Raw genomic sequence first — 17,663 nt, forward strand, 5'->3', positions numbered from 1 at the left:
CAGCAAGCAGAATCAATGCAGGTAAACCCATCCTGAGCGGACCCCCGGCCTCAATTCTGTTTGTAACCCATGTTGCCCTCTTCCACCCTCTATTCCTTCACGGGGGGGGGGTGTTATAAAGGGTTTTAGTGAAGGTTGGAGAGGCACACGGGGGGGGGGGAAGGCAGTGACGCGATCCCCAGGATTGCATTGCTCAGGGAGCTGCAGGGACTGGCATGCATTTACCAGTCCCTGGAGGTGTGAGGGGCCCTGTGCAAGCGTCTGCAGGGCTCCGCAGCCTCCAGAAAGTGATCACGCTCCACTTCTGTGCAAGCGTCTGCAGGGCTCCGCAGCCTCCGCAGCGATCACGCTCCACTTCTGGTTTTGCAGTGGTGGAGCGCAATCGCTCCACTTTCACTAAGGCTGGGGAGCCCTGCAGACGCTCGCACAGGGCTCCCTGCACCCCCAAGATGTCCCCGAGCGATGCGTTCCTGGGGATTGCATCACTGCCTCCCCTCTGCCCCCATCCCTTAAGGGGGCAGAGTCCAGGGCCCTCAGGTTGGGACGTCATGATGCCCCAGTTTGAAAAGCCCTGCTTTAAAAGATGGATATTTTAGGAACACCGAAACATGTTCTTATTCTATTTATTTAAAATGTTTATACCCTGCCTTTCTCCTCCCCATCAAGAAGTGCTCAAGGTAGATTACAACAGAACAAGTAGAACAAAAAAATTTGCAGCAACAGTTATTATATGTATACACGTCCAGCCTTGTTATGCACAGATTTTTTATACATGGATTTGACTCTACATGAATGGCCACTGCAAATGAGAAGGAATGTGCTGATCCCTGGAGAAGGGGAAAAATGCATCCCTTTAAAATCAGTTTAAAAAACTGAACAGTCCTTTCACAATAGCCTCGTTAATGAGAGAGAGAGGGCAGCTGGCTGACAATCCATCAACCCCTCTCTCTCCAGCGGAACCCTCCCTTCCCCCTGAGCACCTGAAAGAAAGGTGATCACTTTGTATTGGTGAAGGGAGGGGTTGAGTGAAGTGCCTTTCTAAGCCCTTGGAGGAGGACTGATTGATGGATTGTCTTCTTAATGACTCTTATCTTACAACACAAAGGTCAGCAAGGCTGTTTTTAAATCACCTGAGCAAAGAAACTTTGTTTTTTGCCATCCAAGTGAGTGCTTGAAATGGAACCCACGCGAATAATGAGGCTCAACCTGTATGTCCGAAATACACAGCAAGACTTATCTTGTTGTATTGCATGAACTTTGAGGAGCTTGCAGTATTTTCTATAAGTTGTTATTCAGGGAAGATCATCTCCTCAGAAACCATTTGTCATTCAATAGACACTCTTTCCATTTAGCAGCTTGATAAAACAGGTGCTCAAAGATTCAAATACACAGACTACAAGAGTATGGATAAGTAAAGAGGGCAGCCCCCTCCCCCCAACCTTGCAACAGTTTGTAAATGGAAATTCTGGTGTGGCTGACAGCAAGATGGTCTCCATCCAACAAAGGATGTTCAATCTCTGCTAATGGATGAAAGAAAGTTGTATTCTGTGGGTTTGTAATAGGAATGCCTGTTTCTTTGTATTGTATAAGAAACAAAAAAACATATTATAAGCAAGTAGTTTTTGAATCTGGAAACACACTTGCTTAATGATGTCCGAAACATGCAAGATTATAGCATAGCTCCAGAACACAGAGCCACCCAGGAGGAAATACCCTGTGGGTAAGGATTTAGATAATTAGATTACACAAATGACTCAACAAAAGGAAAGCCTCCCCCACCCCAAAAATTAGTTTTCTGCACTTTTACTACCCCAAAGCCATCACCACTTCTTTTCAAATTACTTTAAAAGACAATTATCGACACTAAAAGAGCTGGTGTCTGCCCTATTATCTGGAGGGGGAAAAAACCACCCTGTCATTCTGCTGCTACAATTCAGTACTGTGTGGTCTCTTGATCCCTGAAACTGGATTCTACTTATTAAATATGCCTCAGCAACATCAGTCAACACTACTGACTGCAGAAAAGGCGCAGACTTACATACCACCCTTGATCCAATAAAGCACACTTTATATTTTTGCTTCTCATCTCTTAATTTTTTTCACACATACACACACCACTAGAAAAAAATTGTTTACATATCTTAATACAGTGATTTGCAAACATTTTAGCACCAGGACCCATATTATAGAATGACAATCTGTTGGGACCCACCGGAAGTAACGTCATTAACGTGGACGTGATGTCATTGCCAAAGTGACAACATCACACAAGAAATTTTTAACACTACCAATATGACAGAATCAAATCAATTAATTAAGAAAATTAAAAGTTTCCAATTAAAAATTTGTTTAAAATAAAGAATCCTCTTAATCCTTCCATGCAGTTGCTGATCCCAATTCCCCAAACATCCCAATGGCTGCAGTGTATCCACACTTACCCAGGAGTACGCACCACTGACTATCATTGTTAAAAGCATATACATACTTAACATAAGGCTACACATTGTAATGGAAATGCGCAAGATCCCTTGAGGAGATAGGGTGTGGAGTCAACAGTGGCCAGGCAGGCAAGTATGGAGGTTAACACCAGGGCCTTAGATTGCAGTGAGCGTGCTGCACAGCTGAAGCCACTAGGAGGCAAAAAGGCCCTCAGGGATAAAAGCAGCATCTGCAGGAAGGAAAAGGGGTGTGGGTAGTAGAAAGAAGGAGCTTGGAGAGATTGAGAATGCAGAAGAAAGGAGCTCAGTGGAGAGAGAAGTAAATTAATGGATTAATGGACTGAACTAATGGAATGGCTGATGGACTACTGGACCTGTTGACTGACCAAAGGACTAACAGACAGATGGGTGAAAGAACTTCTGAGGATTGCTGGAACGGGGACTGCTAAAGACACCAGAGATTGCTGTGTGGCTGCCACGCCCAAGACCTTCTGAAGACCAAGGTGTTGCTGTAGTGGCTGGAGAAGTTGCTGGCAGGAGAGGGGAGGAATGAGGATCTCTGCAGGTTGAACAGGCGAGCTACCTTAGTGGTGGGGTCCAACAGTGCTGCAGTGTAGAACTGGGGCCATTGTTGGGGAACACAAGGGGGCTAATTAATTTAAAGTAGGCATAATTCTCAAAGTGAAGCTTGGACCGGGAATCTGGCAAAACACACAGAATGCAGTCACATACAATGGTAGGATCAAGTCTAATATATTAAAAACACAACGCACATTGAAACAAATGGCGGCCCACCTAGTGGGTCCCAACCTACAGTTTGAGAAACACTGCACTACAGAAAAACAATTTTCAGTGAGAAAATAGTGCAGAGGTAGAATTAAAAACCCTCTACCTCCATGCTGTGGTTCTTACTCGAACCAAGACCCTGCACTATACCTGCAACTACATTCCGATGCATTTGCAGCGCAATCCTATCTTGTGCTGGAACAGGCAAGCCAGGAGGCCTGTGCTGTATCTAGTGGGCCCAAAGTGGCTCAGTCGGAGGTAAGGAGAAACTCTTGCCCTTACCCCGGATAAGCCACCACAGCCCCAATGGGTCTCCTCAGACTTGTGCCACCTCAGGAGTTGGTATAAGTTCGAGGAGAGCAGAGCGGCTTGCAGATACTCTCAGGGAATGGGGCTGGGATCTGGCATAACGTTCAGGTCCCAGCCCCGCCTCCTGCCCACCCACCCCCAGGACCACCCCTCCCACCTACCCCCACTTCAGAATGCCTTCCTCCTACCTCTTCCCTACCCTCCCCAGACCCTTGAGTCAGTTGAGCTCGGCCAATGCAACCCTCCCTGCCAGAGTCAGCATGGAGGTTGGATTCAGTCTCCAGCGGGCCATCACATGTCCCTGTGCTGGCCCAGTTGACTCTTGAAGAGACGCAAACGTGGCTTACAGCAAGTTTGCTACTCTCCTGGGCTGGTGCAAGGGACTTGCGCTGGTCCAAGGTGCACTGAGGATTGCATCCTTAGTGTCACATGAAGTTCAGTCCCAGTCTTCCCCTGAAATGCACAGCTGCATTTTTGGGTGCACTCTTGGTTGATGCAAGATGAATTGGTGGTGGTGGGGGGGTGCCTAACAGGCCTACCCTCACATGAGAAGGGTGTGCAACCAACAACACAACCCAGACACTTCAGGACGTGAAGGAGTTGCACATCAGATAAACAGGAATTTCTTAGGAAAACAGTAGATGTGAAATAGCTCCCCTGAGAGAATGAAAATCAATAACCACTGGTTGGTCCAGAACAGGGGTGTCCAAACTTTTTGGCAGGAGAGCCACTTCATCTCTCTGACACTGTGTCAGGGGCCAGGAGAAAAAAAGAGTTAATTTACATTTCAAATTTGAATAAATTTACATAAATTAATACATTAGAGATGGAACTTATATGAATGAATGAAGGTCTTGCAATAGCTCAAGGCCTATAAAAGGCCTTGCACAAAGCAAGGTCAGCCTTTCCTTTGCTGCCACTGCATCACAGATGTGAAACAGCAAGCAGTGGAGGAAGCCCTTGTCCCACAGCTCACACAAGAGGTTGAACAGTTGGCTGTCATGCTGAGAGCAGTTGCGTCGGCTCCAGCAAGTCTCCGAAGGGCCAAAGCTCATTGGAGACTGGGGGCTTTCAGTGAGCCGGACTGGGAGTCCTCGAGGGCTGCAAGTGGCCCCAGGGCCAGGGTTTGGGCACCCCTGGTCCAGAGCATTCCAGTGATAATGGGAAACTCATTCATTTCCCCAAATTCAAACGGATATACAGGTGAAGACTGTTTATCTGAGGATTTTACATTCGCGGATCTGGCCCAATGCAGGTCCACTTGACCCACACTGAGCTAGACTCAGCTCCACCTGAGCCCTCCAAAAAGAGGCAGCGCATGACCACCCACTACCTCTGTGGGCTTCAGAATGATTCTTCAAGTCGAAAAACCGCTACTTCTGGCTTCCTTTGGAAAACCAGAATTGATGTTTTTATGCCTTTAAGGCAGTGGTTCTCACACATTTAGCACCAGGACCCACTTATTAGAATGAGAATCTGTCAGGAAGTGATGTCATGACCGGAAGTGACGTCATCAAGCAAGACCATTTTTGACAATCCTAGGCTGCAATCCTATCCACACTTACTCAGGAGTATGTCCTATTTACTATCATTGTTAAAAGAGTATACATAGTAGCTTGTTAAAAGTACAGGTCTGTAAAATTTCCGCAAATGCAGTCACACACAATGGTAGCATCAAGTTTAATATATTAAAAATAAAATATTGAAATGAATAGGGACCCACTGAAACTGGTCTGAACCCCTTTGGAGGGTTTAGGGGGGCGAAGATTGTGGATTTCACTATCCTTGATTTTCGGTATCAACGAGGGGTCTGAGAATGGACCCCTGCAGATACCAAGTCTCCACCTGTAATAAGTCCATATCACTGCTTGATCCTGCCCAGAGATGTAAAATTTCTGGAAATTTTGAAGCTCAGAAAAAAACCCAGTTTTTTCCCCGTTTTTGGGGGGGAAAAACAGAAATTTTTGGAAAAATTGAAAAAAATTCTGCGTTAGCACTTTTTTTCTTTCTTTTCCAGATTGAAAGTCATTCTGTTACTTTTGGAACATAAAATATTACTATGGACAATTTGACTTGGCATAAAATTATCACAACTAGCATATTAAAAAATATAGTGTATCCAAACTATTATTACAACAGAATTTACTTTTTAAATAATATTTATTTGTAATTGTAACAAATGGAGCAACAATCTCCTGAACTGTTTACTAGTTTATGTGGAACAGACAAAAATCTTCGACAAAACAATTTTTAAAAATCCAGAAGTAACAAGTATTCATATTTCCTCTACACAGTATTAAATTAAAAAAAAAAAAACCGGATCCTGTCCGTTCGTGGAAGGCTCGGCGCCCTACACAAATGGCTTTATCTTACCGCCGACCCTTTGGTCGCCAGTAAAGTGAGTAGCCCCATTGTGGGGCTGCTTCCCTTACCTGGGAGAAGGGAACAAAAGTCCCCTTCTCCCGAGATGCCGCCTGCAGTAGCCCGAGGCGTGTAGGATCCGGTGGCAGCAGTTCTCGATGCTGCCGAGGCTGGGCACCCCGGGTAGCTCAGGATTGTGCTGCCAGTCTCTGCTTCTGCAGCTACTCTATTGTGTCTGTCATTATCACAGTTATTATGGACTTCTAAAAACTGAAGGGTTGCCTGGATCGAAACCAGCTTCTCTACCCTTTCACATGTCAGTTTATTTCTTGATTTAGTGTGAGTGTTTCCAAACATAGACCAGATTCTTTCACATGCTGCAGAAGATGGAGGACTCTGAAGAAGGCAAGAAGCAAGAGGAGTCAGGGGCTGTGTTGTGCAAAGACCTTGTCACCATGTTGCAGGAGGAATATGTTTGGCAGAATCCCAGATTGCATTCTTGGACCAAATCCCTGAGGATGTTCTATATTCTGCAACATTTGAAAGTACCTTCCCAACATCAAGTCCTACATGTGACTTGCTTGAACTCAGTGCACAGGAATCAGAATAATCTGATACCATACATATTTTTAGAAATGATTTGAAAAATACTTGAACACCTTGTCTTAAAATATTTTATTCATCATGTTAAAATAAAACATTCCATATTCAATTTTCTTTCTTTTTTCAATTTTTCCAATTTTTCAGAAAAAAACAAAAAAGGTTTCAGGAAAAAAATGGGGGGAAAACGGTTTTTTTTCTGAATTTTTCTGGTTTTTTTCTAGGTCTTCACATCTCTAATCCTGCCTGAACAAGTGATGTGTGTGTATAAAAAAGACTTGCCACATATTTTTTAAAAGGACCAATAAGAGTATAACCGAAATCAATAAGGCTTTGAAACCACTCTCCATCTTCTGAAAAGTCAATGCCTTGTTTCAATACACACACACACAAAACACCACTCAGTAGCTTACATAGGCACATACATCCTACAGCCCTCAAAGCCAAATGTAGCTGAACATATGGGGCTTTGACAAACCCTTCTTGGTGACTCAAAGCAAAACCCACAGGATGCCAAGCACACAGTGAGAGTAAGACTGCAGTCAGAAGACCTGGGATTCAATACCCATGCAAATGAGCCTAGGTAAAGTTGTTATTTCAGGAGAATTTCAAGTTAATCTCGGAATATACCACGCTATCTAATTCCGTTTATTAAACTGTACAACTTCTCAACCTTCAAAACTGGGAGGTCAAATTAAGTCAGCTCAGTTGCATATTTCGAATGTTCATATTTAGAATGAACAGAGAAAGAACATTTTGCAGGACCTAGGGCGAATTTTTCTTAACAAAGCATCTTTAAAATGAACTGTAACAACAGTAAGAATTTAGAATATTAGCTTATAAGGAGCTGTCTTACAGAGTCAGAGTAAAAGTCTACCTAGACCAGCGCTATTCAATATGCCAGCAACTATTAAAGTAATAGTAAGATAGTAAGATATGTGAAATATTTTAACTGCATGTGCTAGGGATTTAAGAAGGGGCTTTGTATACGCAAAACAGGAGTTCTACCACTGAGCTACGATAAGCCCAGAAAGGCAGGAACCCCAACTTTGTATCAATGTGGAGGGACACAGAATATTAATACAAGTTGAATATCCCTTACTCAAAATGCTTGGGATCAGAAGCATTTCGGACTTTGGAATATGTGCATATACATAATGAGGTATCTTGGAGATAGGACCCAAATGTAAACACGAAATTCATTTATGTTTCATATACACCTTATATACTTAGCCTGAAGGTAATTTATATAATTTTTAATAATTTTGTGCATGAAACAAAGTTTGCGTACACTGAACCATCAGAAAAGCAAAGGTGTTACTATCTCAGCCACAGATGTGGACAATCTGCTGTTTGGCAACACCATCTAAGCAATCATTTACACGTGACTGATAAGAAATCAATTTCTTACATTTATTCACATATTACTTCATAGTAATAAATTGTATTGGCAACCTTCAGTCTCGAAAGACTATGGTATCGCGCTCTGAAAGGTGGTTCTGGCACAGCGTCTAGTGTGGCTGAAAAGGCCAATCCGGGAGTGACAATCCCTTCCACACCGGGAGCAAGTGCAGTCTGTCCCTGGTCTGTCTCCCTGGCTATGGGCCTTCCTTCTTTGCCTCTTAGCCTCAGACTGTTGGCAAAGTGTCTCTTCAAACTGGGAAAGGCCATGCTGCACAGCCTGCCTCCAAGCGGGCCGCTCAGAGGCCAGGGTTTCCCACTTGTTGAGGTCCATCCCTAAGGCCTTCAGATCCCTCTTGCAGATGTCCTTGTATCGCAGCTGTGGTCTACCTGTAGGGCGCTTTCCTTGCACGAGTTCTCCATAGAGGAGATCCTTTGGGATCCGGCCATCATCCATTCTCACGACATGACCAAGCCAACGCAGGCGTCTCTGTTTCAGCAGTGAATACATGCTAGGGATTCCAGCTCGTTCCAGGACTGTGTTGTTTGGAACTTTGTCCTGCCAGGTGATGCCGAGGATGCGTCGGAGGCAGCACATGTGGAAAGCGCTCAGTTTCCTCTCCTGTTGTGAGCGAAGAGTCCATGACTCGCTGCAGTACAGAAGTGTACTCAGGACGCAAGCTCTGTAGACCTGGATCTTGGTATGTTCCGTCAGCTTCTTGTTGGACCAGACTCTCTTTGTGAGTCTGGAAAACGTGGTAGCTGCTTTACCGATGCGCTTGTTTAGCTCGGTATCGAGAGAATGAGTGTCGGAGATCGTTGAGCCAAGGTACACAAAGTCATGGACAACTTCCAGTTCATGCTCAGAGATTGTAATGCAGGGAGGTGAGTCCACATCCTTAACCATGACCTGTGTTTTCTTCAGGCTGATTGTCAGTCCAAAATCTTGGCAGGCCTTGCTAAAACGATCCATGAGCTGCTGGAGATCTTTGGCAGAGTGGGTAGTGACAGCTGCATCGTCGGCAAAGAGGAAGTCACGCAGACATTTCAGCTGGACTTTGGATTTTGCTCTCAGTCTGGAGAGGTTGAAGAGCTTTCCGTCTGATCTGGTTTGGAGATAGATGCCTTCTGTTGCAGTTCCAAAGGCCTGCTTCAGCAGGACAGTGAAGAAAATCCCAAACAAGGTTGGTGCAAGAACACAGCCCTGCTTCACTCCGCTTCGGATGTCAAAAGGGTCTGATGTGGAGCCATCGAAGACAACAGTGCCCTTCATGTCCTTGTGGAAAGATCTGATGATGCTGAGGAGCCTGGGTGGACATCCAATCTTGGGGAGAATCTTGAAGAGGCCGTCTCTGCTGACCAGGTCGAAAGCCTTTGTGAGATCTATGAAGGCTATAAAGAGTGGCTGTCGTTGTTCCCTGCATTTCTCCTGCAGTTGTCTAAGGGAGAATACCATATCAGTGGTGGACCTGTTGGCTCGGAATCCACACTGCGATTCTGGATAGACGCTCTCTGCAAGTACCTGGAGCCTCTTTAGTACAACTCGGGCAAACAGCTTTCCTACAACGCTAAGGAGAGAGATGCCGCGGTAGTTGTTGCAGTCACCCCTGTCACCTTTGTTCTTGTACAGCGTGATGATGTTTGCATCCCTCATGTCTTGAGGTACTCCACCTTCTCTCCAGCAGAGACAGAGGATTTCATGTAGCTCAGTGACGATGATCTCTTTGCAGCATTTTAGGACTTCAGCAGGGATGCTGTCTTTTCCAGGTGCCTTGCCAAAGGCAAGGGAGTCCAGGGCCACGTGAAGTTCTTCTAGGGTTGGTTCACTGTCAAGCTCTTCCAGCACAGGCAGGCACTCAATGTTGTTCAGTGCTTCTTCGGTGACTACATTTTCTCTGGAATATAGCTCAGAGTAGTGCTGCACCCAGCGTTCCATCTGCTGTGCCCGATCCTGGATGACCTCGCCTGTGGCAGACTTCAGAGGGGCAATTTTCCTTTGTGTTGGACCTAGGGCCTGCTTGATACCATCATACATCCCCTGGATGTTGCCCGTGTCAGCTGCTATCTGTATCTCGGAACAGAGCTGGAGCCAGTAGTCGTTAGCACATCTCCTGGCAGTCTGTTGGACTTTGCTGCGAGCAGTTCGGAGGACCTGCAGGTTGCGCTCACTGGGACAGGCCTTGTATGCTGCTTGAGCTCTCCTCTTTTCCTCAATGACTGGTGTCAACTCCTCAAAGTGGGCTTCAAACCAGTCTGCCGCCTTGTTGGTCTTCTTGCCGAATATGGACAAGGCGGTGTTGTAAACGGTATTCTTGAACTGTTCCCATCTGTTGGATGCGTTTGCGTCGGCCGGGCCTGGAAGAGATTCCTCAAGCGCTTGTGCAAATTCCTCCACTCTTCTCTGATCCCGGGTCTTGCTGGCATCAATGCGAGGTCTTCCTTCCTTTTTCGTGTGATACAGTCGCTTTGTTTGCAGTTTCACTCTGCTGCACACCAGGGAGTGGTCAGTGTTGCAGGCAGCACCATGATAACTGCGTGTGATCTTGATGCTGGGAAGGCTGGAGCGTCTGGTGAGGATCAGGTCGAGCTGGTGCCAGTGCTTTGATCTTGGATGTCTCCAAGAGACTCTATGTTGGGGCTTTGTGTTGAAGAACGTGTTGCTGACACAGAGACCGTGATGACAGCAAAACTCTAGCAGGCGTTGGCCATTTTCGTTCATCCTCCCAGTGCCAAACTGACCTAAGCAAGTGGGCCATGAACTGTTATCAGCACCAACTCTAGCATTGAAATCGCCGAGGATGAACAATGGCTCTTTTACAAGGGCTCTTTTATAGGGATCTTTTACAGGTCTAGTAATAAATACGACATACCATAATTATAGTGAAAAAATGGCTTAAATTAAAAGTTTTGGATTTGAGGGCATTTTGGATTTCAGATAAGGGATACTCAACCTGTAGTAGCAAGGGTCTTGAGTCTTCCATATACTTAACCACAAGTACTTAACCACTGACGTTCAGTCTGTTAATATAGAGGAGCAAATCCTCCAATGTTTATGGTGTTTTCAGAGGTTCTGAAACTGCGGCATCATGACGCCCCAGGCCAGGGAAGCTCTGTGGCCTTTTTCACTAGTTACAGCAGTTTAGAGACGTGGTGAGCCCTGCAAAGGTGTCTGCAACCAACCTGGACCCTCTGGAAGGCCAGCACTGCCATAAGTAATAAAAAAAACACTTTAGTCCCTGGCAGTGGCATGATTGTGGCAATTACGTCATTGCACCCCTCCTCCGCAAGCACTTACAGTGGTTCCCAAATTCCCAGAGAGTTTGGGAACCACTGGTGTATTTGGAAACTTTTTCCTATTCAAAAAAAATATCCAGCCCTGCTCAGTTTAGCCTATCTCCTCCTCCAGCATTTCTCCTGCTTTTCTCTCCTAAAAATAAGGTCATGCACCCTGAGAAAATTACTACAATTTAAACAATGTTGAAGATATGGATGAGACTGTAATCCTACATATCGTAGGCTTGTCAGCAAACATTCCTACTTTACCAAAGACCTTTAGAAAAGCCTCCTTTATTACTCATAGGGGAAGAAATACCAAAAACTGATTTTCATTTTATAATCATTATTAACCTTTTGTGACTGGTGCAAAATAATCTGGTTAGAAAATGTCATATATAAAGAAATCATGCCACACAAGGAAGAAAGACAATGATTAAAAAAAAAAAAGAATTTCATCTCTCAGTTCTGATCCAAATTAAAAATGTTATAACCAAAATATTGTTGCTTCTTTCAGTAAATGAGAAACAAAATCAAAAAAATCCGTTTCGCATCTATGGGTGCAATCCTACCCTGCACTGGAACAGGCAAGCCAAGAGGATAGGCTAGGGGCCCAGCGCAGGATAGGGGCCCAAAGTGGCTCAGCTAGAGGCAAGGGCAAACTTTTCTCCTTACCTCCCCTTACTCTCCTCAGACCCATAGCTGCTTCGCTCTCCTTGGACTTGTGCGCTCTCTCTTGAAGCCGCTTCGCTCTCCTTGGACTTATGCCACCTCAGGAGGTGGCACAAGTCCAAGGAGAGCGAAGCTGCTTCAAGTCACTCCAATCTCCCCAAGAAGGAGGGGGGATTCCCCCCCAGCCCCACCTCCCGCTCCCTGCCCACCTTGAGACTGTAATGGAACCCCATCTCAATGTTTAACAAGATGCTTTTAGAAACTAAAGCAAGTTCAATGACAGCTTTTAACCACAGTACTTACTTTCCAACAAGTACGTAAAGCAGCAAATGGTTGCACATTACAGTGATACAACTAAACTAAAAACAGAATTATGCAGATACAGCAGTAGAGAATCCAGCACCCTAGGAAGATTCCTCCTCACGAAACCAGTGCAAATAAACCCACAATGGCTGCCAACTAATTATGTAAATCAGGAAAGAATTTTAAAACTACATAAAATGCTTAGCTATCTCTTGTCTTCTCTTCATTAAACCGATCTCTTCTTTGTTGTTATTTAATCTCTGCCAGAAGTCTCCTTTTCATAGTAATGACAACATTACATCTTTAAACCTATGCACAGATTCTTCTGCATTAGTTTTAGGTTACTAGTACTTATTTCTTTAAAGAACTGTCTCCAACTATCTGTCTTTTTTTACTGTTCTTGCATTCTTAGCTCAAATTCATCTGCTTTTGTTTCTCTCTCTCCTCTCCACCATCAGAACAGTCTATCATTCCATCTATCTGGTCAACCTCTCTCCCCAATGCTCACTTCAGTCCATTCCTGTGAAAGGGAAATACAGGGAAAGGCTTCTTTAGCTTTCCCCTTCTTGTCATTTACATGATTAAAACCATCACCCCAAGTTTCTTTTCTCCATGCAGGGGAAAATATACAGGGACTCCAGATTTCACCCACTTCCCATGGGAGCATGAGAAGCGAGTCCCACCCCTGACATTACTTTGCTAAACCTACCACCATTCTACAAATCCTTTTAAGTTAAAGAAAACAAAACACATTGAGACACTGATTCCTAACATCTACTTAGACCCTTTAGATCTAAGTAGATCAGTTTAGACCCTTTAGATCTAAGTAGATCAGTTTATTACTTACTCAGGCATTTTTACCTTTCTACCCGCAAAGGGAACCTATAAGCAGCTTATAAAACTTTCAGAAAAACCCACAGTAATCAATATTTTAGAAATGAAATCAGTAATAAAACCAGATCAACTCAAACGATATTTAAAAACCAAACTCAGCTGAGGTTAAAAACCAGCTCAGAGTACAGAGAACATCAAATATGCAAGCATGAACTTAACTGAAATGCCTGCCGAAACAAAAAGGTTCTGGCTAGGCAGTGAAAAACTGACAATGAATGGACCAGATGAGTCCTAGGAGGAATGAAGTTTCACAATCTGGGGACTGTGACCGATAAGGTTCTGTCACATAACTCTTACAAATAAGCCTTAGAGGCGGGTAGGACAGAAAGCAGGTCCTCTAATGTCATTCTCTTTTATACATTCAAGGCAATGGAGGTCTTTAAAAGTCCTAGAATTAGTTACTAGTATGTTTTCAGGCCCAACCAAGACGGTACAGGATTGAAGTTATACACATTAGAGCAGGGGTGTCAAAGATAAGGCCCACGGGCTGGATCTGACCTGCAGAGCCATTTTGGCATTTTGGCAGAGCCATTTTGGACGGCCCCCCCTGGCTTTGGGGGAGTTTGGGGCTGCCCCACCCCCGCTCGCTCCAACAGCAAGCAGAGCTCTGCGGCAGGAGAGAGGGCTGGAGCAGCCGCGTGTGGCGTCTTTGGCGCTCCCTCCGGCTGCGAGCGGGCTTTGCCTGCGGCTGAAAGGGGTGACTGAGGGCTGGAGTACCCGTGTGCAGCATCCCGGGCCCTTGGTCCTCCCTCTGGGCGTGAGCAGAGCTCGCCTGCAGCCGGAGAGAGTTCTGAGAGCTGCAGTAGCCGTGCGTGCTTCGGTCCTCCCTCCAGCCATGGCCAGAGGGGGCACTGGGAGCCGGAACCAATGTGCGTGGCTTCCCTGGTCCTGACTAGTGGCAGGTAGGTGGGGGCTGGGGGTGACTGGGAGGCTTGGCTGGCTGGCGGGCAAGGGATGCTTTGTGGTAGGATGGGGGCTGGGGGTGACTGGCAGGCTTGGCTGGCTGGCGGGCAGGGGATGCTTTGTGGTAGGATGGGGGGCTAGGGGTGACTGGGAGGCTTGGCTGGCTAGTGGGCAGGGGATGCTTTGTGGTAGGATGGGGGCTGGGGGTGACTGGCAGGCTTGGCTGGCTGGCGGGCAGGGGATGCTTTGTGGTAGGATGGGGGCTGGGGGTGACTGGCAGGCTTGGCTGGCGGATGGGCAAGGGATGCTTTGTGGTAGTATGGGGGTGGGGTGGGGTGAATAGCAGAGCAAGAGGGAAGCCTCAGCTTTTTAAAAAAACAGGAAGTCATGTCACAAGTGACTTCCTGTGTTCAGGTCACTTCTGGGTTTCACATTTGGAGTTCGGCCCTCAGCAGGTGCCCTGAATCCAATGTGGCCTCCCAGGATGAAATGAGTTTGACACCCCTACTTTAGAGCATGAGGTATAAATATGGTAAGTAGAATAGTACTAAAATGATACTTTTAAAACATACAAAGGCATGAAAATACTCAGCATAATAGAATCCCAAAGACTAATTCTACAAATACTTCACTTGAGCAACCAAGAATATTTTGCTTATTTGTTTCTTTTAGAAAACACTAAATTCACCAAAGTGCCACTCTTCTAATCCTTACCTGGCTGTTCACATCAGCTGTGTGTTGCAGTAATACTGAGGCTAGCTCCTTGTGTCCTCTGTCACATGCCCAGTGAAGAAGAGCTCTGCCCTAAAATATCAATAAAGTATTGTTTTAAGATTTGTCTCTTTTCCAGCATGAGAGGCTTATACTCAAATCAATGTATACGATTAACCAATTGTCCAGGCAAAATCAAATACAGTAGAACCTCTTTAAGTTGACCACCCAAGAGACTGGTGGAAATTGGCCAACATAGGGAGGTGGTCAATATATGGGGAAAAAGGCATTTAAATATTATCATGTTTAGCTCCCAGGACAACAAATGCAAGGTCAAGTTATTATTTAGATTGGATTTTTAAAAAGTTTTATTGCAAATATCAATGAGAATTGATCCTCTTGTGATGCCTACTATTTATACCATCTATATCAAGAGACAGAGAATAAACAGCCCACAATCAGTGTTTAAAAAAAACCCTGAAAACTCATAAGCTTAAAAAAAATTGTGTTAAAAAAAATACTTGGTTTCATAGCAGACAGGCAGACCAATGCTATCCCTTGCCAGTAGCATGTTACATAGCCCCAACAGCTAAAAAAACAACACTTTTTTACTTAGGCTGCCTGGCCTTCACTGGGTCTCCTCAGATTCGCTAAATGCCAGAAGGTGTTTGATACGGTCCCTCACTAAATGCTGTTGAGAAAACTCCACAGTCAGGGAATAAGAGGACAGGTCCTCTCATGGATTGGGAACTGGTTGAGGACCAGGAAACAGAGAGTGCATGTCCATGGGCAATTGACAAAAAAAGTGGAGTGCCTCAAGGATCTGTCCTGGGACTGGTGCGTTTCAACATCTTCATAAATGACCTGGAAACAGGGATAAGCAGGGTGGTGGACAAGTTTGTGGATGACTTTTCTGAGTGGTGAAGACCAGAAGGGATTGTGAAGTGCTCCAGAACTATCTCTCCAAACCAGGAGAATAGGCAGCAAAATAGCAGTTGTGTTTCAATATAAGTGTAAAGTAATGCACTGGTGATGGGAACCAAAGTGAAAGGACAGTGGTTTCACTATGCACAAGCAACCTCATGTCCCTCACAACTTGGTACATGTCCAGGTACAATTGGCAGCCGGCGCAGGTCTGTCGGCTATGTGCAGTGTGCCCACCTATAAAAACCCTTTCGCACACGCCCTAGCAGGTATAGGGGAAGGATTGTTGTGTGGCTTCTTGCTTTTCTAAGATGGGACAAACCAGACAAAACACAGGCCCACAGTATCACATTCAGTGGGCAACTTACGGAGGGTAAATTAATACTCTGTGCAATGGTCGAAGTGGACAAGGTACAACTTACAGAGGTGGTCAATACAGAGAGGTTGTTCTCCCATAGTGTATATGCAGTGTCTGTCCATACTGTGAAAATTAGTAGTAGTAGTAACTTTATTGTCATTGTGCTACAGCACAACAAAATTTATGCACCTTTGAGATACAAGCAGAAATATATACTACAATTCCAACCATCACACTCTACACACTCACCCACACATTCTATACAACATGCATCATAATATAAAAACAGTATAACAGACCATAATGCCCAGGAGCATGGTAACAACTATATCGCCTTATTCAACGTAATTATGGCTGTGGGATAAAAACTGTTCAGGAATTGTGTGGTGCGTGCTCTAATAGTTCTGTATCGTCTACCCGAAGGCAACAGTTCAAAGAACTTATGAGCCGGATGGAAGGGGTCTCTAAGAATACTATGTGACTTCTGCAGACAGCGAGATGTATAGATGTCCTCCAAAGTTGGTAGATGAAGGCTGATGATGTGCTGCGCGATCTTAACAATTCTCTGCAGAGCTTTTTTGTCCCCTGCAGAGCAATTTCTGTACCACACCAAGGTATCATAGGTTAGGACACTCTCAATGGTGTAATGATAGTACACAAGCAGCTGCTGTGACAAATTTAACCTCCCAAGCTTCCTCAGAAAATATAACCGCTTTTGTGCCCTTTTTATCAACATGCTGGTGTTAATAGTCCATGAGAGGTCCTCTGTGATGTAAATACCTAGGAATTTGAAACCAGCAACCCTCTCCACCTCCTCACCATTTATGTATAATGGTGTGTACATCCCTCTTTATCCGGAACTCAATTATAAGTTCTTTCGTTTTTTTGATAAGTGAGGGATTATTTTCTTTGCACCACAATAACAACTTCTGTACCTCCTTCCTATAAGCAGACTCATCAAGCCCCACCACTGCAGTATTGTCTGCAAATTTTATAATTTCATTGGTGTTATGTGATGGGGTACAATCATGTGTATACAGGGAACAGAGGAAGGGGCTCAGCACACAGCCTTGGGGAGCGCCTGTATTTAATATCAGAGTGGAAGAATGATAAGAGCCCATCCTAACTGACTGTGGCCTATTTGTCAAAAAGTCCTTTATCCACAGACAAATGTCTTGCTGTATGACCAAACTGGTCATTTTAAAAAACAGCCTGCTAGGTAGAATGGTGTTAAAAGCAGAACTATAATCCACAAATAACAGCCGTACATATGTACCCAGTTGTTCCAAATGACGCAGGACTGTATGTAAAACAATAGAGATGGCATCATCAGTTGACCTATTACTCCTATATACAAATTCACAAGGATCCAAGGTGGGTGGAAGACCAGACTTAATATGTTTCAACACCAGCCTCTCAAAACACTTCATAATTACTGAAGTTAGAGCCACAGGTCGATAATCATTGAGAGAAGCAACTACTGTCTGCTTAGGAACTGGCACTATAATAGATGTCTTCAAGCAAGTAGGGACAGAGCACTGTGACAGAGATAAATTGAAAATATTTGTAAAAACTTCAGTCAGCTCTGCAGCGCAGACTTTCAGGACCCGTCCCAGAATTCCATCTAGGCCAGTTGCTTTCCAGACGTTAATATTCTGTAAAACCCGTCTCACATCATCAGGCTGCAGGACAAGTGACTGACCATCAGTGGCTGCAGCTGGAATGTTGGT

The 17,663-nt window shown here is 44.9% G+C and overlaps 1 protein-coding gene across 2 annotated transcripts in view; it reads right to left on the reverse strand.

The window, feature by feature from the left end:
- The window catches only part of ACBD6 (acyl-CoA binding domain containing 6), a 168,604-nt gene that overhangs the window by 75,357 nt on the left and 75,584 nt on the right, over window positions 1-17,663 (reverse strand). For both annotated transcript variants that reach the window (XM_066624957.1, XM_066624958.1), the window contains exon 6: window positions 14,655-14,744. In XM_066624957.1, the coding sequence (XP_066481054.1) occupies window positions 14,655-14,744 (90 nt within the window). The remainder of the gene's footprint in view (window positions 1-14,654; window positions 14,745-17,663) is intronic.

The sequence above is a fragment of the Tiliqua scincoides genome, chromosome 4, assembly GCF_035046505.1.
Source record: "Tiliqua scincoides isolate rTilSci1 chromosome 4, rTilSci1.hap2, whole genome shotgun sequence".
NCBI classification, from domain to species: domain Eukaryota; kingdom Metazoa; phylum Chordata; class Lepidosauria; order Squamata; family Scincidae; genus Tiliqua; species Tiliqua scincoides.